Source organism: Artibeus jamaicensis, unplaced genomic scaffold (genome assembly GCF_021234435.1).
Source record: "Artibeus jamaicensis isolate MK-2021 breed Jamaican fruit bat unplaced genomic scaffold, CSHL_Jam_final contig_797, whole genome shotgun sequence".
Taxonomy (NCBI): Eukaryota; Metazoa; Chordata; class Mammalia; order Chiroptera; family Phyllostomidae; genus Artibeus; species Artibeus jamaicensis.
In genome coordinates this window covers 28,392,979-28,417,842 of record NW_026521977.1, presented here as the reverse complement: position 1 = coordinate 28,417,842, position 24,864 = coordinate 28,392,979, and the positions used below count along the sequence as shown (strand labels likewise).

Below are 24,864 nucleotides of genomic sequence, written 5' to 3'. Positions count from 1 at the left end.
TAAAATCTTCAATTACAGCTTACATTCAATATTACTGTTTTTTTAAAGTTCAAATAGGCAGTTACAGATCAGCAGTGGGGCTATAAAGTGCGGTATAGGAAATGGAGTAGCCAAAGTACCTATCCATGAGCCATCAACATGAACAGTGGTGTGGGGATTACCTGAGGAAGTGGTGGCTGCTGTGTTGAGGTGGGCAAAGGGGAAAAAATCAGGACAACTGTAATAGCATACTCAATAAAATTTTAAAATACTTTTTAAAATATGTTTTTCTTTTTAAAAAAGATTTATTTATTTATTTATTTTTAGAGAGGGGGAAATGGGAGGGAGAAGGAGAGAAATATCAATGTGTAGTTGCCTCTCATGTGCATACCCCACTGGGACCCATCCTGCAACCCAGGCGTGTGCCCCAACCAGGAATCAAAACAGCCATCCCTCTGTTCGTTCACAAGCTGGTACTCAATCCATTGAGCCACCCCAGCCAGGGCTAAAAATACTTTTTAGTAAACAAAAGAAGCAACCAATGAATGCATGTATATGTGCAAAAACGAAGTCAATGTTTCTCTCTCTTCCTCTCTCTAAAATTAAATTTAAAAAAATTTTTAATTAACCTGGCTGGTGTAGCTCAGTGAGTGGATTGAGTGCGGGCCTGCGAACCAGACAATCGCGGTTCGATTCCCAGTCAGGGCACATGCCTGGGTTGCAGACCTGTTCCCTGCAGGCCAGTTCCCAGCAGGAGATGCACAAAAGGCAACCGTACATTGATGTTTCTCTCCCTCTCTCCTTCCCTTCCCCTCTGAAGATAAATAAATAAAATCTTTAAAAAAAAATTAAAAAAAAAATTTTTTTAATTAAAAAAATATCTATTTTATGGATTGAGCGCGGGCCTGCGAATCAGACAATCGCGGTTCGATTCCCAGTCAGGGCACATGCCTGGGTTGCAGACCAGGTCCCTGCAGGCCAGTTCCCCGCAGGGGACGCACGAAAAGCAACCACACATTGATGTTTCTCTCCCTCTCTCCTTCCCTTCCCCTCTAAAGATAAATAAATAAAATATTTTTAAAAATCTATTTTAAGATAGCACATAAAACCTATATTTATGCACCCATGCATAAGTTATCCTGCTGGTATCTTCTAGGATCTGAGATACTAAAAGATTAATAAAATAAATTTTTAAAAACTTCACATCACAGATTAACAAATAATATATTTTGTCAAGTTGACTCAGTCGCTGAAAGTAACTTGTACTAATTTATTCTAGACTTCCAGATATAAATACCAGTCAATGGGTGGTTGGCTATTACATTATAAATAAAATTATTCTTAGATTGGGTTACAGTGATCCCTCACCTATTGCGGGAGCTACGTTCCAGAGACCCCCACAATAGGTGAAAATATAAGTGAAGTAGCAGCGTTATATTAATTTTATTATTTATATATATTTTAAGACTTTATAAACCCTTCCTACACTCCTATAAACCTTTCCCACTTTCTTATAAACACTTCATATACTCTTAAACACTCTCTACACTCTTAAACCTATGTGATTTTAACAACACATAAAATTCTATATGAGTACTCACCAGTGAAGTATACTATAGCTTGAATGATGAATATCATGAATTATGTAGTTGTGCAGTACTGATGGCATTGAAGGTGATGATGATGAAATGAATGTACTGCAAAGCTAAGAAGAGCATTACAGCTCTTCTGAAGGCACCACTTCATCAGGCGCTTCATCAGGTGGTGTAGTATCTTCACCCTGGGCGTAACTTCTATTTCCACTAAAGGCATGGGCGTAACTGATCTGTTAGCCTGAGTGATGAACATAGTCATGGGGAGTTGCTGGCGCTGCTTTTTATTTGCAGAGGCAGCTTAGCTTCTCCATGAAGAGAAATGCTCTTGGGTCCAAAGCATCTCTGAAATTTGCCAAACAAGCCCTTGCTGGCACTGAATGGGATTGGTCTGGTGGGAGAAGCACTCAACAGTCCTGTTTCTGTGTTGTTGTCCTTGTCTTCATCATCATCACCATTATGAATGCCTGTGCTTTCTGCAAAACAATCATAAAGTTTCTTGACATTTGTCCGGATGGTGTTGGTATCCAGCAAGATATTCTTCTTCCTGCAGTCATTTATCCACAGGGCCAATGCAGACTCCTTCCTCACAATGGCCTTATTGTGGGAAGTGACCACCCTCTTTGCAGTCTTGTTAAAAGTCATTGTTGCTGTAGACCTAATATTCTTCTCGTCTTTCTTTATGTAGTGAACAGTAGATCTTTGATCCTATAATGGCGGCCTACAGCCGTGTAGCTTTTGTCTTCCTTTAACATGTCAAGAAGTTCCTTTTCTTTGATGGTAAGCATATTCCTTTGGTGCTTGGGTTCACTGCCAGAAGCCTTAGAAGGCGCAGAACATTTGGGTGGCATCGTAGGGTTTGAAATAAATTCAAACTTTTATGAAAGTTTCACAAAAACACAACACCGCAGAGCAACACTATGCACAGTGATCAGACCTCAATGTGAGGTGCTGAACAAGGAGAGATGCTGAACACATGGGCACAGTGCGGGAGAGCAAACATTGATGCTACGGTCACTGAGCCAACCAGTGCCCAGGATACAGAACACAGTGCTGTGATTGGTCGCCTTCCATTCTATCAGCCAATAATGTGCCATGTACAATCTCAAGTTGGCAAACTTGGGCAAGCAGTAGTGACATACTGCATTTCCATTGTGTACAGTACGGTATTCATCCACTGATGAAATACAAACTGTAGTTTATTTCGATTCAATATTCTTTTAAAATGTCTGAATTAACATTTTTATATTGTTTTAAATTTTTTAGGTAAAAATAATTAAAATCATAAATATTATATACCTATATACTGCAAAATCCTGCAATATAGGGAAAACCCTGAGATACAGAATTAGATATATTTTTTGGAAAAAAAAAAAACACGTGATACAGTGAAGCCGAAAGAAGTGAACTTCAATACAGTAAGGGACAACTGTATAATATATGGAACGCTTTAACTTTTCTTAGTTCAAATCCTGTAACATACACAACCATGCCCTTTTATTTGCTTTAAGTTGACATACTGACTTTGTGGTCTATACTTTGTAAAAGAACAGGTAACTTTAGCACAGAAGGAACTATATAGTGTGGCATGGATGATAACTTCAGTGGCAGTATTCCATTTTTACATATCCAGACTGTTACTTTCAGCCCTGCATTGAGGCCTCCTTGTATATCGTTTTCTAGTGCATCACTAACCATCACACTGTCCCCAGGCTGTCCCCAGAGGAGATCACAGCAGTAATAAAATATGGAAGGTGTTGGTTTCTCTTTTCTTAGTTCTCCACCTACCACAATAGCATCAGAATAGGACTGACAGGCACAAGCTTCAGTCATCTCCCTCTGGGTCCATATGTTTCCATTTGTTAATAAAAGCAACCAGATCTTTTGAAGTTCAGTGAGCATGGCTTTGACTTCTGCTAGTGTCATATGCTGTAAATGTGTAGATTTACGCAGAAAATAACATTCTTCATCCAGTTTCATATTGGCTGTACCACCCTTTGTTTCCTGAATTACTTCTTCCCAGTGTGAAGTCCATAGAACACTAATGCATGGATTGGAAGGTTGAAAACATTCCTTTCTAGTTTAACTTGAACTTTGTCACAAATGATTTCAGCCTCTTCTTTGAAATGTTATTTTCACTGTAAAAGTTTTACTACCTTTTGTACTTGCCCCCCCCCCCCAGCTGTGTCAATGAGCATGTTGTCCATCCAGGTTAGAGGAAACGGTTTGTGGGTTTAGCCAAGGGCAGGCATGACACTCTAACTCCAAGTTATAGCTGTGCAAGCATAAGGCGGCTCAAGGGCTACACTTTTTTTCTTACTGTGATTTAAGAAATCCACATGAATCTATTCTCTTGATGATTTTTATATTATTTATTTTATTATCCTCATCCAAGATTTCCAAGAATATGTTTCTTGGTATTAGAGAGAGCGAGGAAAGGAGCTAGAAACATTGAAAAATTGGTTGGCTCTCATAGGCACCCCTACCTACCAGGGATTAAACCTGCAACTTAGGTACATGCCCTGACCAGGAATCAAACCCACAACCTTTTAGTATACGGGAGCATGCTTCAACTAATTGAGCCTCCTGGACAGGGCAGACCTCTTAACAATTTTTAAATGTATAGCATTGTTAAGTGTATGTATGCATGTAGTTGTACAACAGATTTCTAGAACTTTCGCTTTTTGTATTAGTAAAATACTGTAATTGAACAATTACTCATTTTCTTGCCCCTGTCCCCTGGTAACCACCCTTCTCTTTTCTTTTTCTGTGAGTTTGATTACTTTAGATACCTCACATACGTGGAATGTCCATGTCTTTTGGTGACTGCCTTACTTCATTTCGCATAGTGTCCTTTAGGTTCATCCATGTTGCATCATGTGACAAGATTTTCTTGTTTTTGAAGGCAGAATAATATTCCATTGTATGCATACACCACATTTTGTTTATCCCCTCATCTGTTGATGGACATTTAGGTTGCTTCCACATCTTGGCTATTGTGAATAATTTTGCAGTGAACATCAGTGTACAACTATGTCGATTCTTTTGGATGTGTACTCAAAAGTGAGATTAATGGATCATATGTGGTAGTTCCATTTTAAATTTTTTGAGGAACCTCTGTATTGTTTTTCATAGTGGCTGTACCATTTTATAATCCTACCAAGTGTGGACAGGGGTGCTAATATTTTCATATCCTTGCCAACATTGTTATTTTCTGTTTTTTAAAGATTTTATGTATTTATGTTTATTTTAATGCATTTTATTACATTTTTTGCTAATCTGGAAAAAATGGGTGTAATTTTGATTAATTTACCAAAAAATAATAATAATAGTAATTGTATACCCTTTTTGGCCCCAAGTGACTTTTTTGAAAAATCTGGTGCCTATGCTTATATATAAGGATTTCTGATACCAGGAATTAATCAGTCAGACACAATCTTATTATGAGAGTGACCAATAAGATGCAACTCTACTATATAACCTATATATTTATGGTTTAGGACAGGGCATTTCTACCAGATGGTTATTGTCATTTTTTTTATTTGATAGTCTAAGGGAAAAGAGGTCAGTGCCCCTGACTAAATAGTCAGGTACTGCGCATGGGTTGCTTTCATAACTTGGCGATTGTAAATAATGCTGCAGTAAACGTAGTGTTATCTATATTTTTTTGATTTAGTATCTTATGTTTCTTTGGAAATTTACCCAGAAGTAGAATTGCTGGGTGATAAGAATCTTCATACTGTTTTCCATAGTGGCGACAACAATCTGTATTAGTGCATGGGGAAGCAGTAGTGCACAAGGGTTCCCCTTTTTCCACATCCTCACCAACACTTGTTGTTTGTTCATTTATTGATGATAGCCATTCTGACAGGTGTGAGGTGATATTTCATTGTGGTTTTAGTTTACATTTCTGTGATGATTAGTAACATTGAGCATGTTTTCAAATGTCTGTTGGCCATCTGCATGTCATCTTTAAAGTAGTGTCTATTCAGGCCTTCTGCCCATTTTTAATTGGATTATTATTATTATTAATGTCAAGTTGAGTTCTTTAGTAATATCGGATATTAACCCCTATCCATCACCTTTTTTTTTTTTCCTGGCTTCTGTGATGCTTTAACTCTTGTGATCTTCTTAGGTTTTCTTTTTTCTCTCATGTTCTGACAGAATGATTTGGAGTTGAGCAACACTAGGCTCAAATTCTGGCTCTGTTTAACCTCGGGCAGGTTAAGTAGACTCTCTAAACCTCAACTCCCTCAATTTTAAAATCGTACGTGAGGGTTAAATAAATTAAACATCAGTTGCTTTTACAAAGTTTAGGTGCTTAAGAAATGCCTACTCTTTTTCTCCCTTTTGCCATTATTACTCTGCTCCCAAAAAAAGAAAAAAAAATCCTCTTCTTTTGCCAGGTTATTTTCTTTTTTGTCAATATCATTTTTTGGACATCAGTATTCATAAAGTATCTGAAATCTCACCATGTAAAATTGGAGTAAACTAAGTAAATAAAAATGTGAGGTGCCTTGAAATACAGCTATCGAGGTAGGGCTGGTAGGTTACTTCCATTAGTTACTTACTATAGAGACAATGAGATTCTATTTTAGAAAGTTCACTAATACAGAAAGTAGTTTGGTACAAAACAAGGGAATGGGATATTATCTTCATTTTTCCTGCACACTCTTGTACTGTGAAAAAAAACCCACAAAAAAACAAACAACACAAAACTGGTCCAGCATCTTGATAAGGGAATAAGAGAGGGAGCACAAATTGTTTTAATTTCGCAAATTCTAGGACTCCCTTCTGCATTGAGAGGGAGCCATTCAGGGCAGACATGTTTTGGAAAATTGGAGAGCCTGATAGAGACAGAGAGGAAAGAGTTCCTTCTGACCCATCTCAAGATCTCATGATTTTGGACTCACAGCAAGTTTGCATTGAGTTTCATTGTTAAAGGTCTGTTTCCAAACGTCTTGTTTGATGTTTTGCTTTAGTGGCCAAGGTTCCTTTGAGTACAGATGTGATTACTGTGGGCTTGTGAGGTAACTTCTTGAAATTAGTTCTAATGCTACTGTTGTGACCAGCTCAAAAGTTCCACAAGACCAGGGGCTATTTTCTTCATTTACTGATGTATAACAAGCCACACAACAAAACTTAGTGACTTAAAATAATAATTTTATTCTCTTTCATTGTCCTTTCTGGACTCAGCTGGGAAGTTCTTTTGCTGGTCTTGCTTGGAGTCTCTCTAGAGCCATTTGGAGGCTCAATTGCAACAGCTAGGCCTTTCTCCCTCTCTTTGTAGTCTCAGGGACGCCTCTCTTCATGTGGCCTCTCCAGCAGATTTTTTATGTAGCAGCTTGGAGCTTCTAAAAGTGATAGTTCCAAGAGGGAGGAAATGGATGCCCCCATAACTGGCACAGCTTGGCACATTCTCTTGATTAGAGCACAAAACAAACTAGCCTAGATTTAGTTTGGGAGGGAACCACACACGGGCAAGAAAACTAAGAAGTATGGTTCGTTGGGGTCTATCTTTGGAGACTAGCTACTACATGTACCATACTTATTTTATGTAGTAATATATACCCAGAAGTAGGCACTCAGTAAATAATTGGGGCTTGAATCAAGTGGTTGGATAGAGCAACAGACAGATTGGTGGATAGATGACTGACTGTTCTTGTTGGTTTATTTGAGCGAGATTCTTGTGATTCTTAAGGTTCAGATAACCATGTTTATGCCTTTCCAGTACATGTGTCTCTGTCTAAGAAACCACTTTTTTAGTTTTTTGGGGTTTTTTTTTTTACTCTTTTATTTTTTTAAATTTTATTGATTATGCCATTACAGTTGTTCTATTCCCCCCTTCATTCCCCTCCACCCTGCACCTCCCCACCCCCACCATTCCCCCCTTTAGTTTATGACCATATGTCTCAAGTTCTTTAGATTCTATATTTCCCCTACTATTCTTGCCCTCCCCTATCTATTTTCTACCTACCGTCTATGCTACTTATTTTCTGTACCTTCTCCCCCCTTCTCCTCCTCCCCCTCCCCTGTTGCTAACCCTCCTTGAGATCTTCATTTCTGTGTTTCCGCTCCTGATCTAGCTGTCCTTTTAGTTTGCTTTTGTTTTAGATGTGGTTGTTAATAATTGTGAGTTTGCTGTTCTTTCACTGTTCATATTTTTTATCTTCTTTTTCTAAGTCCCTTTAATGTTTCATATAATAAGGGCTTGGTGATGATGAACTCCTTGAATTTGATCTGATCTGAGAAGCACTTTATCTGTCCTTCATTCTAAATGAAAGTTTTGCTGAATAGAGTAATCTTGGTTGTAGGTCTTTGGATTTCATGACTTGGAATACCTCTTTCCAGCCCCTTCTTGCCTGTAAGGTCTCTTTTGAGAAATCAGCTGACAGTCTGACAGGAACTCCTTTGTAGGTGACTGTCCCCTTATCTCTTGCTGCTTCTAGGATTCTCTCCTTCATTTTAATGTTGGCTAATGTAATTATGATGTGCTTTGGTGTGTTTCTTCTTGGGTCCAACTTCTTTGGGACTCTGAGCTTCCTGGATTTCCTGAAAGTCTATTTCCTTTGCCAGATTGGGGAAATTCTCCTTTATTATTTGTTTAAATAAGTTTTCTACTGGTGGCTGTTCCTTTCCCCCTTCTGGTACCCCTATAATTTGGATGTTGGAGCTTTTAAAGATGTCCTGGAGGTTCCTAAGTCTCTCCTCCTTTTTTTGAATTCTTGTTTCTTCATATTTTCCTGTTTGGTCATTTTTTCCTCCTTCTGGTCCACTTCTTTGATTTGAGTCCCAGTTTCCTTTCCATTACTATTGGTTTCCTGTGTATTTCCCTTCATTTGAATTAGCTTAGCTTCCATATGTTCCTCTAATTTGTGACTAAAATCAACCAGTTCTGTGAGCATCCTGATCACCAGTGTTTTGAACTGTGCATCTGAAAGTTTTGCTATTTCTTTGTTGCTTAGAGTTGTGGGTTCTGGGGCTTTGAGATCTTCTTGAGCCATTTTTGGTCTGTTCGCGCCCATTACGTAGGAGGAGTGGAGCCTTGGGGGGGGTCACTAGGGCGGGGTCACTGGGTTGTGACACTGTATGTGGGGGCGGGGTCAGAGGGGGGAAATGGTGTCCCCCTCTCCTGCTTCTCATTGGGTGAGGAGCGGAGCCTTGGTGTTCACCAGGGTAGGGCCGCTCAGGTTGCTGGATTGTGACGCTGTATGTGGGGGCAGGGTCAGATCAGGGAAATGGCGGCCCCCCTCTGCTGGCTCCCGCTGCTGGGGCCTGCTGGGTCCCGTCTCGCTGCCCACTCCCTGGCTGGTCTGTCTGCGCAGGAATGTGCCACCACAGTCAACCTGCTGCCCTGTGCCCTCGCTGGGTCTACAGGTCGCTCCCTGGGTCGCTCACTGGGTCCGCCCTTTGCAACCCCACGCCTGGGTTCCGTGTGCCTGAGTCCGTCTGACCGAGTTTTCCTGTGCAACCCCGCTCCGCCAGCTGCTGGCTTTGCCCCTCCTACCGGTGAGGCTGAAGGATTCGTTGTCATCAGACTTCCGAAAAGGTCAATATTCTGTGTTCTGGCTGTGTTTTCTGTTGCTAATATTTTGTTGTCTCTAAACTTGGTTGTGTGAGAAAGCACGGCGTCTCCATCTATGCCTCCATCTTGGCAGAAGTATATCTGTTTGCTTTTTTTTTAAAAGATTTTATTTATTTATCTTTAGAGGGGAAGGGAAGGAGATAGGGAGAGAAACATCGATGTATGGTTGCCTCTCGTGTGTCCCCTACTGGGAACTGGCCTGCAACCTAGGCATGTGCCCTGACTGGGAATTGAACCGTGGTTGTCTGGTTCCCAGGCCCGCGCTCATTCCACTGAGCCACACCAGCCAGGGCAGAAACCACTTTTTTAAGGCAGAGGGACTTGGGTGGCCAAAATGCATCATGTTCCCTGTATACACTTTGGGAGTTGTAACACAAGGAAGGAAAACTTAATCACTATTTATTAAACTATGTGCTGGCTACTATACTTTACATATGCTCTTACTTAATCATCACAACCTTGTGAAATAGGGATTTTTAAAAATTGGATGCTGAGGATAATGAACTTGCCTAAGGTCATACAACTAGTGACGCAGGTGATGAATTTCAATTGCATTCTAATTCTAAAGTTAAAGCATTGACTTCCCTCATATATTAATAAAGAGGGAAAAATTTATACAATCTGAAGGGAAATCAGAGTATGCCTCATATGTTATTCAGAATTTCTCTTGGCTAGGCAGACTATTAAGATATTATCAGAAGGTTTCTCAATAGCAGTGATTTGGATATTTAGGGCTGGACAATTCTTTATTGTGGGAGGCTGTCCTGTACATTGAAGGAGGTTTATCAGCATACCTGGCCTTCATTTGCTACTGGATTCTAGTGTGTTCCCCCCACCCTGTTGCAGTAACCAAAAAACGTTTCTAGACAGTGCTGTATAACTCCTGGGGGAACCCCTACTGTTCTAAACCACCAGTAAGTTATGTCATGATTTGCTGTCCTGTGATTTTGTTGTTTCTTTAGTATTAACATGTCACAAGGCACTGGCTTCAAGCCATCGTATTTTTATAATAGTTACAATAGAACTGCCTGGTTCTGATGGTCTTGAGTCATGCCTTCCTCCCATTGCCTCGCTCCTCTTTTGCCTTGTCTTTGTGCTTTTGTCTGTGTTACCCCTAAATCAAATCCAGCTGCGGTGTTTGTAACAGGTATCGATTCAGCGGGCATTCAGATCTCTGAGATTATAACCATTAGTGCTAGTGAAAAGAAGGCAGTTTACTTTCTAATTATAGTAGAAGGGGGAAATGCACAAATATTTAGGGAGCTGGAAATTAAATGGCTTCCAGGCTCCACAGAGTTAATCTTCAGGGTAGTACTGATTGACATGCCGGAGGATGTTAATGTGCGAGTCTTCTGGGGAGCGATTCTTTTGGGGAATGGGGGAGGAGAGTGGAAATTGCAGTTTCTCTATTAATTGTACTTTAGGTGTCATTTATGACAATTTCATGTTGTCTAGACAGAGGGAAATGGTGGAAAAATTATTCCATTGGAGTCAAATGCTGAGTCCAAAAGGAAATCAAGAAGGTTGTTGAAGTCAGGATCAGGGTGAAAGGGCAAGCAGTGTACCAAAAGGTGAAGCAGTAAAAATCAAATGTTACTTAGAGAAGCAGCCATTCATAATGAACCCAGGGTAGAAGAAAAGTGATTGTACTCTGAGCTTTGTGTTAGCTCTAGGGTTGGATTGTCTGGGGTCCCAGGTAGATAGAGTCTCTGCCCTCTTGTCTATTTCTGTAGATGCCAGAAACCTCATTACTTGAATAGACATGAACCAGGAAGGCTGCTTCTTTGCCTCTGGTTAATAAATGCCCAAGTCCACTGTGCATTCCTCTTTCCTCATTGTTGTAAGGCTTTATTTACTAACTCTAATGTTGGCTCTAAGGTTTTGCTTCATATTATAGAGTACAGTGTCTGCAATATACCAAGGTCAGTAGCCTGTCACTTAACAGCAAATGCCTTTGGTCAAGGATTTTTTAAAATTTTAGGTCAGGAACAAGAATGTGAAAAATAAGGAGAAATCTACAAGTTTGCTGCAGTTGAACAATAAATTATTCTACCAATATATTCTTTGTAGAACTAGGGTGTCTAGAGATAGACTTTTTTTTTTCCAGTTGTCTATTCTGAATGAAATTAGCTGAGAATTCAGGGTTATTGAATTATGTAAACCTCTTCTTGATTTGGTGGGGGGGCACAACCAATCAGTCAGGATGTACTACCTCTTAATTAGAATCTAAACCTGTATATCACAGCTGCTTTTTGTGGGGGGATGTGTGCATGTGAGTATCAGAACTAGCTGTGGAACTTTTCATACACTCTTACTCAACCTTTGGTGAAAAGGCTCTGATCTAAATTCTAGTTGAAACAAAAAGAAGTCTGGTGTGTAAGCAGACTACCCAGTTCTCCCAGAGAAAATGGATTTGTAGGTAGAGTACACACGTCCATGTAGATTACTTTGGGCCTTTGGGTTCAGATGCTGACAAAAGTGAGTTTTTAATATAGACCAAAGTTCCATAACTATAGTGCAATTTGTTGAGGATATATAAGAGCTAAGCATAGTACCACTCATTTTACAGTTGTGTTAAAAAGAACCACCCACCAAACAGCAGAGGGTCAGATGCTCCCAGAAGGATCTGGCTGACTTTTTAGGCAAGACTTTTTATACAGCTAGATATACAGTTGTGCACCACATGCGAGTTCGGTTTCCAGCATCTTTCCTTTTGTTGTACTCTGATGTTTTACCACCTATCACCCAATACACAGAGGCACTGAGGGATACATTAATGATTTGTAAAGATATTTTAAAGCTTTTTTGGTGTAAGTCATTGTTTTGAACTCCACGAATTGTTTATGATTGATGATAGTAAAATAAGGCCTATTATCTCAATGTGAGCTGTTAGTTCTTCAGGTAGTGTGTTTGTTTTTTCCTGAGGGTAGCCTTATAGGAGTGCCATTTTGCCTTGGTATACCCCAGAGCAGGGGCAGGAATTGCCTGCCAGGCTCTGCTGGCAACTGCATCATGTGCTACAATTGCACCCCCAGAAACTGGGGGGCCCTGGAGTGATCAGATGAGCACCTATCTTTGGATAACTTAAACGATAATTGCCAGTGTGTGAAATGGGGAGGCTCTCATGCCTCCGCTTTAAAGCAGAGATGTCAATTTGGAAATCATAATAGAGGTGTCGTTTCAGAACACACAATTATTTTTTACAAAGAATAAGGGCTTGTCATCTCCCAGCCCAGGCATGCGCCAAGGCAGAGATCTGGAGCTGGCAGAGCCTGATTCAGAAATGAAGAGGGCAACAGTGCCTCCTGGTTTCCTTGTATTCCTGCCCCTTTGTCCCCCTGAAAACATTGGCCTCTTTATCCTGTGAGGTTTCTTTATCCTGTGAGGTGTCTTTTGGCAATATATTGTCTAGGAGCATCAGTGGTAGCTTCCTAGGCAAGTAGCTGGCCTCTGACTTTATGATTTTATAAGCCTCCCAGGGACCAGGGTGCACTACATATATTGGAATAGCGATGTCAGCACTTTAACCTAAGTAGTTTAAGTGACCAAAGGGAAGATGGGTGATGTAAGCAGTTTCTGAAAACCTTGTTCTTTCAGGAATTTTAATATGAGTTGTTGGACATCTAGCAGTTTTTAAATGTCACAGGGTCAGTGAGGGGCAATCAGATATGTCTGCTTATTCTTCCAGATCTACTTAGGCATGCTGAGCTACTCTTAGATATTTACTGGCCTTCTATTATGTGTTAATTAGTGTGAATTTTAATGGAGATAAAAAATGACTTGGACCCAGTGCCTGCTTTCATGTAGTTTGTGGTCTAGTAGCAGAGATAAGACACAAGTAACTGCAGTAACAAGGTGACTTGGGAGAAGGCCTTTTAAGAGAGGTTTCAAAATATTATGGGGCAGTGAGGAAGGGAGAGTGAACTTCTAACTGGAACAGTCAGGTGTTTGAGCTGTTGAAGAAATTTTACAGGTAGAGATGGAGAAGAACTTTCCAGAAAGAAGAAATGGCCAACCAAAAAAATAGATAATAAGGGTGTTTATTTAATTTAGCTAGAGAAATGGTTCCCAAAGTGTGCCCTGAGATACCTGAAGACAAAACTGAAATGCTGTTGTTCTTTGTGTTTTTCATTCATACTTCATGAGTATTCAGTGGAGTTTTCTGGACACTACACAACGTGTAATGAAGTTAATTAGCCTGATGGCTAGTGGACCGTAGCTTGTGCATTAAAATTTTTTGTCTTAATTTCAAATATAGTCAACGTTGATAGATGACATTCTAGAAATAAAAGTTCTTTGGTGTTCTCAGAGGGTTAAAGGAGTTTTGAGACCAAACAGTTTGAAAACTGCTGGTGTAGAGCATATAGTACATCCAGAAGAAATGAGGAATTTGGCTGCACAAGTTTGGATGCCAAGCCGAGGAATTTGGATTTTACTTCCTTCATAGAAGGGTGCTATTAGTTTGGGTTTGGCACCCCTGAACTGAAGTAGCAGATGTCACTCAGACATCAAAGCCAAGCTGGGCAATTATTCTTTATCATGGGGCACTGGTGGCATTTTAGCTTCTGTATTGGAAAGGGCTTTCCATATTGGTATAGGTCACAGAGTTCTGGCCATCATTTGTTTCCAGTGATTGTAGAAGATTGGAACATTTGTTGGCTTTAGGATATTGATTTTCTCTGTGATCTGACAACTAGTTGAAAGAATGTCTTCAGGATATCATTGTTTACTGTCACTGGCTTGTCTATTCTGTCTAGACTAGTACCCAAACTTTCTGTTGCTCAATCCTGATATTCATTGAATTAGAAACAAAGATTCTTTTCTTTTGGATGACTTATCATCTGCCCTGGTAACACTGTTCTTTTCCACAGCTTTCTTCCACTATTTTTTTTTTACTGTTTTCGTAGACATCAAAGGATACAGCTGATTTAGGGAGCCCCCTTATACATATTCAAAGTATTAGTCAGGGAAGAAATAAATAGTAGTATTTATTTTAAATTTTAGAAATTTTATAGCTTGACTTATGATCTTTAGCAGGGTTTAATAATTATTTTTGATAACTCTAGTGTGTAATACATTGATTTTGTTTTTTTGTTCTAATCCTTACTGGCTATACCTTATTTTTCAACGGGTTTTATGTAAGCAAATATTTCATTTCTTTTTAATATATTTTATTGATTATGCTATTACAGTTGTCCAGTTTTTCTCCATTTTCCCCCTCCACCCAGTACCCCATTCTCTCTAGCAGTACCTCCCTTAATTCATGCAATGTGTCATACATGTTTAGTTCTTTGGCTACTCCATTTCCTACACTGCTCTCAACATCGCCCTGCCTACCTGTTCTGTACCTACCAATTTCTACTTCTTAATCCCTGCCCCTGTTCCTCCGTTCTCCCCCTTCCCCTCCTCCCAACTGATAACCATCCAAATGACCTCCGTATCTATGATTATGTTTCTGTTCTGTTTGCTCAATTTGTTTTTTAGGTTTAATTGTTGATAGTTATGAATTTATTGCCATTTTAGTAGATTTTATTTATTTACTTTTAGAGAGAGGGGAAGGGAGGGAAAAAGAGAGGGAAAGAAACATCAACATATGACAGATACATTGATCAGTTCTGGGGACCTTTTGGTTTGCAGGTCAGTGCTCAATCCACTGAGCCACACCAGTAGCCAGGGCTTTATTGCCATTTTAATGTTCATAGTTGTTTTTTTTTTTAAGATTTTATTTATTTTTAGAGGGAAGGGAAAGAGAGAGGGAGAGAAATATCAATGTATGGTTGCCTCTTGTGCACCCCCTGCTGGGGACTGGCCTGCAACCCAGGCATGTGCCCTGACTGGGAATCAGACTGAGGTTGTTTGGTTCACAGGCCCACGCTCAGTCCACTGTGCTACACCAGCCAGGGCTAATGTTCATAGTTTTGATATTTTTCTTAAATAAGTCCCTTTAACATTTCATATAAACTGATGGCTTGGTGATGATAAACTCTTTTAGCTTTGCCTTGTCTGGGAAGTACTTTATCTGACCTTCCATTCTAAAGGATAGCTTTGCTGGATAGAGTAATTTAAATGGTAAGTCCTTGCTTTTCATCACTTTGAGAACTTTTTGCCAATTCCTTCTTGCCTGCAAAGTTTCTTTTGAGAATTCAAAAGTCTTAAGGGAACTCCTTTGTAGGTAACGCTCTGCTTTTCTCTTGCTGCTTTTAAGATTCTCTCTTTATCTTTAGCCTTTGGCGTTTTAATTATGATGTGTTTGATGTGGTCCTCTTTGGGTCCATCTTGTTTTGGACTCTCTGTGTTTCCTGGACTTATGTCTTATTTCCTTCACCAAATTAGGGAAGTTTTCCTTCATTTTTTCAAATAAGTTTTCAATTTCTTGCTTTTTCTCTTCTCCTTCTGACATCCCTATGCTTTGAATGTTGGTACATTCGAAATTGTACCAGAGGCTCCTTACCTGTCCTTGTTTTTTTGTATTCTTTTTTCTTTTTGCTATTGTGGTTGAATTTTTTTTCTTCTGTGTGTTCCAAATCATTAATTTGATTCTTGGCTTCATCCAATCCACTGTTGATTCCCTGTAAATTTTTCTTTATTTCATTTAGTGTAACCTTATTTCTTCTGGGTCTTTTTTATGCTGTTTAAGTATCCAGTGAGTTCCTTGAGCATCCTAATAACCAGTGTTTTGAGCTCTGCATCTGATGATAGATTTCTTATGTCCATTTTGTTTAGTTCTTTTTCTGGAATTTTGTTCTGTTCTTTAATTTGAGCCATATTTTTTTGTCTCATTTTGGCAGCCTTCTTTTGTTTGTGTCTATATATTAGGTAGAGCTGCTTTGACTCCCTGTCTTAAGCTCACCCTTAAGATGGATGGGGTAGAACCTTAGGTAATCACCAGGATGGGGTACCCTGTATGAACCAGGTTGATGGAGTCTCAGATATGGCATCCTGCTCTGTGGCTCTGTGTTGGGGATGGCCCAGAAAAGGAACAGTGGCTCCTGCCTGGCCTCTGGAGTTTTGTCTGGAAGGAAGTTATTCTCCAGTACTCGCCCTGATGCCAGATACTTCAGTTTTTCCTTATATGTCCCTGGTGCCCTGTAAGCTGATTTCCCAGTGCTGTTGCCTAGAGGGAGTGTATCTGCATAAGTCTTAAGTCCACTGCAGGCTCTTTAAGAGTAGACACTTGAGAATCCCTCATTTTCTTCTGTTACCTCAACCCCCATAGATTGTTATAGTCAAAAGTTATGGGGACTTATCTTCCTGGCATTGGGGGGGGGTCTGGTGTGGGGCTGGATCCCTAGATCCTGAGGTATCCCTCCCGACTTTTATCTACCACATGTACGTGTGGGACCATCCATTCGTGTCTCTGCATTTCCACCCTTCCTACCCGTCTGGAAGAATGTTAATTCTTTAATTCCTTGGTTGTCAGACTTCCATACAGCTGGATTTTCTGATGATTCTGGGTAAGAGTTGTAGTTTAGTTGTAATTTTTGCTGTGTTGTACAAGGAGGTGATGTGTGTTTACTTATGCCTCCATCTTGACCGGAAGTGTGTAAGCAAATATTTTAGAGCAAGGGTGGGTGAAATTTTTTCTGTAAAGGGCCAGGTAGTAAATATTTTTGGCCTATCTCCATCAGTATTACTCAACTCTGCCTTGTTTATGGTTGTTATATTTTATATATTTGTAGTTATTCTATTTTGTAAATATTGAGTTTTCTTAAAGTGGTGTGTTGTTTGATAGAGCATTGGACTCCAGACTTAAAAAGTATCTCTGTTGCCGTAGCTGGCTGCTGTGGTTCAGTGGATTGAGCACTTACTGGCCTGTGAAACTGAAAGGTCGCAAGTTCAGTTCCCTGCCAGGGAGCATGCCTGGCTTGCAGGCCAGATCCTCAATTGGGGGCATGTGGGAGGCAACTGATTGATGTATCTCTCACACATTGATGTTTTTCTCCCCCTCTTTCTCCCTCCCTTTCCCTTTCTCTCTCTAAAAGTAAATAAATGAAATCTAATTTAAAAAATCTCAGTGAAAGCATTCTGAGCAATGCATGTGTGTGTTGTACATTATGGTCATACATTATAAATTAAAAGTTCTACTATTTTCTTTCTACCTTCCCCCAGATCAAAATAGCATAACCCCTGTTGTACCTCATTTGAAAACCACTGGTGGAGAGTATAAATCAGGCAAACTTGTAAAAAGTTTTGTTTTTGTTTTGCCCGTCAGAGCTTCTATGACTCTTTAAAACATTTCTAAATTGAGATTATAGGTCAAAATAAAGTGGTAGCTTCAAACTTGAACTAACTTACCTGAACTCCTAAGTCCTACCTGACTCCATTAACAAATTGGATGGTAGATTATTAAGTCAAGTCACATTTGTGGTGGACAGAACAAAAGGTGCAGCCATCCCTTTCTATTTTCTTCTGTCATTTTTCATGGAAGGCTCTTTGCAATTAGCTAACTGGACAAGAGAAAGTTTTTCTTTGGCATGCTTAGGAATGGTATTGATATTTATTTATCTAGTAACTCTAGTTCTTTCTTTATTCAACACCAATTGGAGTACTTTTTTATTTCTCCAGATAGTATTTGTGTTGTAGCAGTAGAGAACTTTGTATTTCGTCAGTGATATGTGAGGTAAAGGGGACTGGGCTAGTGATAGCATTTGGTTCTCCTGATTTTGTGTATTAGCAGTTAAAATGCTATATATATATATATTATATATATATATATATATATATATATATATATATATATATATAAAATATATATATATGACTTTCCAATCTACTCTATTGCTGAGAAGCAAATGATGCCAACAGATCTGTAGTAAGTAGGCACATGGGATGCATGTTCCAAAAGAACCTCATCAGGGACTCCCCAGAGACAAGGCTTAACATTTTGGTTTTACTCTGATTTAAAAAAGTCTTCTGGTTAAGATAAGAAGTTAGGGTGGGAAGTAGACTTTGCAGGCTTATAAAATAAAATCATTAGTATTGAAATGACCAGATTTGACTCTTATTCAGGAATCTCCTTCACAGGATTCCTAAAAAGTCATCTCATCTTTCTTAATACTATCACTGCTCTGGCACAGTAAAGGATCCTGCTGGCCTTCTAACTTAGTGGGATCATCTTCCAGGCAGAAATACTTAAGGATAAATGTTGGCCACTCTGAAGGATGCTCCTTGCCAAAGGACCCCTGCTTACTAAGCAGCCATTTATAGCATAACATGACAGGGCTCAGTGATGTTCAGGACTAACTCCAGAGCCCTTTGGATGGAAGAAGCTTCTGGGTGTTCCTGGGCAGTCAGCTGCTTTCAGATCTTGCTTTTATTCTGCAACTCCCACCCACCCCTTATGGAACTAATGCATTAATAATGAATAAGTGTTATGTAAGATGGCATAAATATCCTGAATACTCTTCTCATAATTCTACTTTTCTTTTTTTCTTCCAGTCTATGTATGTCTTACTGCCCCATCCTCTCACAAACATTCTGTATTTTGGGACACAAAGACACACCCTTATTTTATGTGCCCCTATGAAAGGAAAAAATCCTGCCAATTAAACTGTGTCATACTATTACAAGATACATTCCAAATTCAGATACATTAAATGTGGAGGAGGAAGTACGTCTTAGAATTGATGAAACACAGCATTTCTGCTGCTGTAAACTGATATTATTGAAGATTCAGGTCTTCAATCAGAGAGATGTATTTTATTACTTTCTTCTCTTCCTCTTGGTTACATTGTATTCTCTCTTCAGAATGGTTTAAACTTGCAGGAGTGTCCCGGCTGCATTTAGCTCAGGATGGCTGTTAATGCAGCCCAACACAAAATTGTACATTTACTTAAAATATTACGAGATTTTTTTGTTATTACGTGTTGGATTGTATTTAACATGTGGCCCAAGACAACTCTTCTTCCAGCATGGCATAGAGACACCATAAGTTTGGACACCCCTGGGCTTTTAAAGTGTCTTAAGTGTGGGGATTATAGGCCTTCTCTAGGTAGGAAACATCATTTTAATAGTTGTTTGTGTTGGGTGGGAAAGGTAGCAAGCCAGGTTGACTAGGCCTCTGCTGTATCTCCTCTCTGGGCTCTTAGGGGAAATGCTTCTGTGAGCCAGTCGATTTGAGTGCCTGCACATGACTATACCTTAGAGCCAACTGGTTTTAATAATAGTGAATTGAACTAATTCAATTGTGAAAGATTGGTAGCTGCTGTCCTTATTCTGCAAATTTGCTTTAAAGACGAATCTGGCAGGGAGCTGGAGACCTGTTCCTGGGAGGGCCAAGCAAGATGCTATGCTGCTTGAGAGGACAGTATGCATTTATTTCTGAGACTATTTCCTTAGAAACGTGTTTCATGGCAGGAGTTCAATTGACTGCCAAGGCACACTTCAGCTGGGAAACTGTGTGACAGACATGGCAAACTGGGGAGGTCCCTGGGCCACGTTATGAAATGTATTTTTAACTGGCCCTTGTACAAAAAGGGCAAAAAAATGTTTTAGCTAAAATTTAAGTCAGGAGATTTCATGCAAAAGTCCAGATTTCTGGCTACTCTTAAAAAATAGTTAAATCCAGCAATACTGAGCCCACATTCTATCTTGGACTCACAGTGGATACATATGTACTTTTTACCTTCCTGGAGCCTGGAAGGTCCTGCAGCATAGCATAGCGGTTTGAAGCACTTTGGAGTTGACAGACCTTCACTGGAGTCCTTGGCACTATTATGTAATAGCTGGGTGCCACCTAGCCCAGTGTTCTCATGTATGTATAGTAATGCCTATTTTTTCAGGTTGTGGTGAGGTTTAAATAAAGAAATATATGCAAAGTGCTTTAGTATTTTCCTAGCATCAAAAAGAGTGCTCAATAAAATGTATCACATAGGATCTGTTTACTTTATGATTGGGTTAGATTATATAATTAACAATTTATGTCGGTTGTTAAGAGAGGAACAGGAATTCTTTCTTAGAAAAAAAGGTTTGAGCAGAGTAGATGTGGATTAGGATGACATGGAGGAACTAAACACCAAGATAAATGTTGGCATATGCGATGATCTCTGGTATGCCTAATTTTCTTAGTTATGTGTCATGTCAGTCCTAATCTCCTGTTTGTCTACTGGAAGTACGGCAAATAGAAATAAGATCAGGTCTCTGAAATACTTGTTCATTTCTCATTGAAGAGGAGTATTCTACATAATACAGTGGACATATCTAGTGTGAGAGCTTTGTAGCTCTTCATTTATTTATGTCTCTGAGTACTTAGCTTGTAGGAAGGGTGTGATCCCAGATAACAGGTGTTAGCTAGCTGCAGAGGGGGATGTTATTTATTTCCCCCCATTTTTCCTTATGAATGACCTTGAGTTGGTAATTGACAGGGATTATTGCCATTTTTTTAATCTCTGCTAGGAGGCTGCTGGAATCTTCCCTCATTTCATTATCCCGTTATGATGGAGCAGGATCCAGAGAGCACCCAATTTACCCAGACCCAGCGAGGTAAGGCCAAAGTGAGAAATGGCACTAAGTGGGCGGGAGGGGCTGCCCTTGGGGTTGCCAACTGTTGGAAGCCCCATTTTGTGCCTCTCTGGTCCTGGTGCTCTTTTATTCTTCAGTTACAGTTTTGAGACAGGTGGTTCAGGTGATTGGGAAGTATTGCAGGTAAGTGAACAGAACCTCTGGTGACAGAGTTATGACTGAGCTCTTGTCCTTTGGGGTTCACTTCTGTAAATGTGGCACTAGAGGAGGGACCTGAGGAGGCCACTGGCAGAGTCACAGAATAGAATGTATCCCTTTTCTTCTATCAGAGTGGCTATTGCCATTCAGATGGATGACCAAAAGGGAAATAAAAGTTGGTTATTAATAGGGAAATTACCCATAAATTCAAACAAAGAATCCTACTTACTCTCATTTGAGAATTTTAGAATATCAAAAAGAAAAATCAAGCTCATTCAGTTGTTGAATTTTTTGAGACTATCTGAAGGAAGAGATAACTGACAAATGGAAATGAATTAAATAAGTTGGAATTTTATTAAAGTGCTTGATGTACACTGATTAGAAGACATTTGGAAAATTATTGAAGAAATAAAAAAAATTCAAATGAGTTGAAGGCCTGTCTTTATCTGATACTGGTACCTAAGGACCAAGTTTGGAGTTGATATATAACATTTATAGTGAGGAGTCCTTTTAGGTTGTCGTGGCTGGACTCATTATTAATAACCTAAAAAAGGGATGATTTATACATAGCTTACGCAATGCCAGCACATTGTGAGGCTTCACTAAAAGAAAAGGGTAATTTGTAATGGTGGTGTTAACAAGTTAATATAGGTCAGAAAAAGCTAAATGAGCTCTGCTCTAGATTATGAATTTCTAATCTGGAAAAGACCTTTAGTCCAGGTTGATTCCAGGTATATTGAATGATTTTGTTTTTGCTACAGTTATGTGATGATACTGAGCATTTTTTGAGATACTAGTGAAAAGGTTCCCCATTATCCTCTTCCTTTTCCGTACCCCAGTAATGGCAAATCCAAGGATCGGGAACATGGGGATTGATGACGTTAAAACAGGTAGTTTAGATGATGACTGAAGCAAGAAAATTTATGTTAGTCTTACTCATATTTGAGAGGTAGTAAGCCCTAGGTAAGAGAAGGAACATTTTCGCATGAGTCGAATACTCTGAAATACAGAGATAGAGAATTTCTTGCAGTTTCTTTTAGGACAGTAATGGGAATCTCAGCCTCAGGATTTTTAACCTGACAAAGTTTACTGGTGATTCTTAAAGGAGGACATTGTTTGTCCTCCTTTCATGTTACTTATTCCTACTCAGCTCTCTTATCACAGAAAATGTCATACTTTCTTTGTAGTGGTATTTTCACATTTTCCTTTGGAACACAAAATAGGTTTTTTTGGAGGGGGAAGTGTTCTTCCTTGGAGAAGACTTGAGGATTTATTTAAACATTTAAAATTTTTACTTGGAACACTTAAGAGTTTGATGCTTATCCAACTCTTCAGTAGGAGGATGATTTTTACCTCATTACTTACTGGTAGTTTTATTTCTTTTTCCTCTTAGACTTCACCCTATATGCAATGTGTATAATATAGGTCAGAGCCTTTGTGAGCTATCTCAGCATTCAGATCCTCAGCCTCCCTCTGGGTATCCCAAAAAGACAAGACCAAGGATGTATTTGTAGTTAATAATTGTGTCAGGACGTTTTTGTTTTTGTTTTTTGGGGAGGGTTGTGGCACATGTGTATTTCTGATCCTTATATAGACCAATACCTTTCTTTAGGAATTTTAAAAAAGTCAATGATGCACAGTTTTATAGCTTAGGGAATTCCTATCCAGTAGTGAAATTAAACAGTTGGGATTACTTAGTGCTGAAATTGTGCCCCTACACGAAAGATCTTTTTACTTATTGTCAGCGTCAATATTATTTCTGCCTTTATCACCAATAATACTGTATTTTTCCCCATTAGTTAGAATAGTTTATCAACTGAGGATCCAGTATACTTAGTCACTTTTCAGAATCAATTCCAGAAAACAATCTTCATTCTCCTCTTGAAACCTTTTTTACATTCTTTTCTAGTTTTATTGACTTGAGAATTTAACCAGTAATGGTTGATTTGTTCTGGAAGGGTTTTTTTTCTCTCAGTATTTGGTAGATAGAGGAACAACTCAAAAGTATTGACTTCTGTAGGTTGAAAATAGAGGATTCTTGATTCATCCTTGCAAAATGCATAGAAAAGAGGGCCCAAATGGAAAATGGAAGTTCCATGAGTTGAGACTTTTAAGAAATAGTCCTCGTGCTCTCATGATGTTGGCCAATGTGTCTCCGCATCCGTCCGCTGTATAAAAATAGCTATGTGAAAATAATTTGGCCTCAGGGGTGCCAAATGCAGCATATTGCTTCTTAACACAGACTTTTGAGTTCCAAAGATTGTCAGCTGTCCTGCTTGGGAATTCCATTTGATGGTTGGCTAGAAGAACACTACCTCTGGTGACAGGTATTTGGGAGGCAGCCTTAGTTCCTATAGAAGTTGACTATAGGATCTCTTTTGGCTGCAGTCAATAGTAGGTAGACTGAGGATTTGCCCAGAAACTTCGCCAGAAAGGTCAGGCAGCAAGATGTTTGTAAACACTGTTCCTACCATTTGGAAATAACTCTTTTATTTCCATTCTTAATCAGTTTATTAGGTTTTCATTTTAAAGAAAGATACATTTTTTTTTTTTTCATGTTTAAACATCGTAGAAGTTAAGGTCTTCAGGAATCCTTAAGATTTCTGTGTTTCCTTTCAGGTTTGTTTGTTTTAATTCTAATTACAGAAATACATGTATGTGTGTGTGTATATATGTGTGTGTGTGTGTATAAATGTGTGTGTGTGTGTGTGTGTGTGTGTGTATATATATATATATATATATATATATATATATATATATATATATTAGTATATACACACTATTCTTCAGTTTTTCCCATACTTAAAATTTTAGCCCTGGCTGGTGTAGCTCAGTGGATTGAGCGCGGGCCTGCGAACCAGGTTCGCGGTTCGATTCCCAGTCAGGGCACATGCCTGGGTTGCAGGCCGGTTCCCTGCAGGTCAGTTCCCAGCAGGGGAGGCACGAAAGGCAACCATACACTGATGTTTCTCTCCCTCTCTCCTTCCCTTCCCCTCTAAAGATAAATAAATAAAATCTTAAAAAAATTTTTTTATTTTAGAGAGCTTGTATGTATGCAGGAATAATTTATTCTTTTTAATAGCTCTACATGGTGTTTCTTTGTATGGATATAGGTTATTTAATCTAGTGATGGGCATTTGAGGTGTTTCCCAGTTTTTCACCTATACTAACCCCACATTGTTATCTGTATATATATCTTTGTATCCTTGTGTGCTTCTAAGATAAAAGTTCTAGTGAAATTGTCGAGTCAAAGTGTGTGCTTCAGGCAGGTTCTAAGTCTGGAAATTTCTTAGTAATCCACTTAATATTATCATCTAAAACATTCTTCTGTTATTGTGTGTCTCTCATGGTCTCAGTTAACAGCCTCAAATTATATAACAGTGTTGTGAAAGATGGAGGGAAAACCTGAGAAAGAAGGGTATGTGATGAGTTGTAAAGGACACTAGATCTTTTCATGGGGTATGAAGACACTAAGCAGTTGGAAGAACAGAGGTCTTGACTGAGAAAAGTCATAGTAAGAGAAGAAAAAAGAATGACTGCCTTCTGTTACTGCTCAGGCCTCATGTAGCCTCTGATGCTCTGTTGTAAGAAATAGAAAAATTCTGGGTTTTTTTTTCCTTAAAGGTTTTTCTGTTTTCCCAAGTATATTTTACTCTCAGTCTCTATTCTGAATATTTTCTGTTACAAATATCTATGAATTTGTAAAGGAGGGATAAGAGGCCCAAAGAGATAGTTTTAAGGAGCTAGAACAAATCTGAAGCCTGTCTGTTGGAGAAGAAAGGAGTGTTGGTGAAGATGATGCCTTTAGATGCCTTCTTAAGGCTTATTGTCTCCTGGCCCATTTGTTCATCTACGAAACGAAAGAAGAGATGACTTGTAGGTGATTGCTCTGGTCCCTTCATTTGTTGTATTTTGAATATGGATGATTGAGGAAAAGCTGTGAGTCTGTAAAGGGCACCCCAGGATGCTAGAAGAGGTCCCTTAAAAGCTAAAAAGGAAAGTCCAGCGTTATTTTCTTGGGAGGGGGCAGCTGTTGATCAGATGAGGACT

At 39.2% G+C, this 24,864-nt stretch overlaps 1 protein-coding gene and 1 pseudogene across 14 annotated transcripts in view; one reads left to right on the top strand and one right to left on the bottom strand.

Annotated features, from left to right (window-relative positions):
* AMBRA1 (autophagy and beclin 1 regulator 1) overlaps positions 1-24,864 on the top strand; it is a 179,668-nt gene that overhangs the window by 53,568 nt on the left and 101,236 nt on the right. For 10 of the 14 annotated variants that reach the window (XM_037166185.2, XM_053673118.1, XM_037166187.2 and 7 more), the window contains one exon: positions 20,551-20,637. The exons of the other annotated variants lie outside the window; for them this stretch is intronic. In XM_037166185.2, the coding sequence (XP_037022080.2) occupies positions 20,551-20,637 (87 nt within the window). The remainder of the gene's footprint in view (positions 1-20,550; positions 20,638-24,864) is intronic. 14 annotated transcript variants of the gene reach the window in all.
* LOC119064445 (N-acylneuraminate-9-phosphatase-like) lies at positions 3,078-3,778 on the bottom strand (annotated as a pseudogene).